General features: G+C 45.3%; 1 protein-coding gene across 1 annotated transcript; it reads right to left on the bottom strand.

Moving 5' to 3' along the window:
* Positions 1-561: 561 nt before the first annotated feature.
* LOC112729562 (pentatricopeptide repeat-containing protein At2g15690, mitochondrial-like) lies at positions 562-1,614 on the bottom strand. The gene has a single exon (XM_025779735.2). The coding sequence runs from the start codon at positions 1,612-1,614 to the stop codon at positions 562-564; it is 1,053 nt and encodes a 350-aa protein (XP_025635520.1).
* Between the last annotated feature and the right edge of the window lie 473 nt (positions 1,615-2,087).

Here is a 2,087-nt window from a genome sequence, read left to right as displayed (position 1 = left end):
TCAAGATCTGAGTATAATTTATTTGTCTTAATACATCACTATTATTTTCCACCACTACTGTTGTTGATGATGATAAATTAGCTATAAATGGTATATAATAGGGAGTGAAAATTGATAATGATGCTAATGGTGTTGTTGCAGAAGAAAATAAAAATTACTATACATGCCATTAGAAAAATGATCTAATAATTGTTGTGAAGGAAATAAGAATAAATGACCATTTGTACCCATGAGAGATAAAAACGCTGACATTTGTACCCATGATAGCTCGAAACTAACCTTGTACCCATGAGAGATGCTGTCCGTGTGACAAAAGTGCCCCGTCTTGGATCTGAGCTTGGTTCGTGCCTTTCCGAACCTACGTAGCACTCCCAAACCCTCCCCCCAATCTGAGACAACCATTCACCATCATCATCTTCATCTTCTTCACCATCACCATAACCTCCATCACCATCACCTCAGCACCGCCACAGCCACCTCCCTTCACCACAACCTCCGGCGACAACCCACACCGCCGCGCCCCTTTCTCTTCTTCTTCCCCTCTTCTCACCTCCGCTAAGCCTAGAAACCACAGCGCCAGCTCCTCCTCTGGCCACTCAAACCCTTCAATTTCTCATCATCCATATCTCCATGAATCCTAGCAAAATTTCGAAGAGCCTCCCAAATGTGATCTTCAGGCTGAAATGGCTTACTCTCAATGAACTCCTCAGCTTCATTCAACTGACCGGCATTACCCAGAATGTTAATGACCTCCATGTAATGCTCTATGGTGTGAACAATTCCATACTCCTTTATTGATTCAAAGTGCAATAATCCTTCCTCTACAGCTTCTTCCCTTGCACACGCAGCCAAAACCAATGCAAAAGTTTCACTCTCAGGCCGTATCCCTGCCTCCTTCATCTCCTGAAAAACCAACAAAGCATCATCACCAGCTCCATTTTCAGTGTATCCAATGATCATCAAGTGCCAAGAACTCATGTTTCTCTCTGGCATTCGATCAAACACCTTGCGTGCAATATTCATGTTACCACATTTCTCATACATTCCAATCAACCTATTGTTCAATTCAACCTCCCCTCGAAACCTCGATCTTCTCAAGAACTCATGAACCATTTTCCCATACTCAAGCGACCTCGTACCCTCGCACAAATTCAACATGGCGAGAAAAACACCATAATCAGCAACAGAACCTTGACCCATGAGTTCCAAAGCTTCAGCAAGCTTACCCTCTTCGCACAACTCAATCAAATTAACGTTTAGGGTGGTTGCATCAAACAGCGCGTTTTGGCGGTTCTGGTCGACCCTATTATGAGTATTATCAAGTTTGGGTTTTGGTTCTCTGGGAAGATTCTCCTTCCGTGAAGTTTGGGTCTTTTGAGCGAAACGACCAGTGGGGGTGGCGTTTTTACGGCGGGGTTGGACCTTGTTACTGTTGGTGGTGGGGTTCTTGGAATCGGGAACGGCGTAGGAGCATAGAGGAGTGGAAGGGAGAGAGCAATCGGAAGGCTTCGGAGGAGAGAAGTGTGGGAATTTGGAATGGGATGAGATGACAGTGTTTAATTTGCGGGGAACGGGTCCCAGTGACGCCATTGATGAGTGGAGTTTGAGCTCCATGGAGTTCTGATTTTGGAGGCTGTGTGGAACAATTGCAGAAGAATAATTTTCCATCCCCTGCGTTTTTTCCTGAGTTCTGTTTCTTTCATTGTATTGTTTTTAGTTCATTTTGCTTAATTTGATTAGTTAGAAATGCATGTTAGTGGATTTAGGTGTATTTTGATTCATGCTGGTGTTTGAAAATTTTGCTGTTTTGGTGGAGAGGAGGAGCTGGCGCTGTGGTTTCTGGGCTCAGCGGAGGTGAGAAAAGGGGACGAAGAAGAGAAAGGGGCGCGGCGGTGTGGGTTGTCGCCGGAGGTTGTGGTGAAGGGAGGTGGTTGTGGCGGTGCTGAGGTGATGGTGATGGAGGTTATGGAGGTTATGGTGATGATGATGGTGAAGAAGATGAAGATGATGATGGTGAATGGTTAGCTCAGATTGGGGGAGGGTTTGGGAGTGCCACGTAGGTTCGGAAAGGCACGAACCAAGCTCAG

Source organism: Arachis hypogaea, chromosome 12 (genome assembly GCF_003086295.3).
Source record: "Arachis hypogaea cultivar Tifrunner chromosome 12, arahy.Tifrunner.gnm2.J5K5, whole genome shotgun sequence".
Lineage (NCBI taxonomy): Eukaryota > Viridiplantae > Streptophyta > Magnoliopsida > Fabales > Fabaceae > Arachis > Arachis hypogaea.
The sequence above is the reverse complement of the archived record's forward strand: the minus strand, read 5'-3'. Positions and strand labels throughout refer to the sequence as shown.

Coding starts and splice junctions, on each gene's coding strand:
- LOC112729562 (XM_025779735.2), bottom strand. CDS start 1,614: ATGGAGCTCAAACTCCACTCATCAATGGCGTCACTGGGACCCGTTCCC.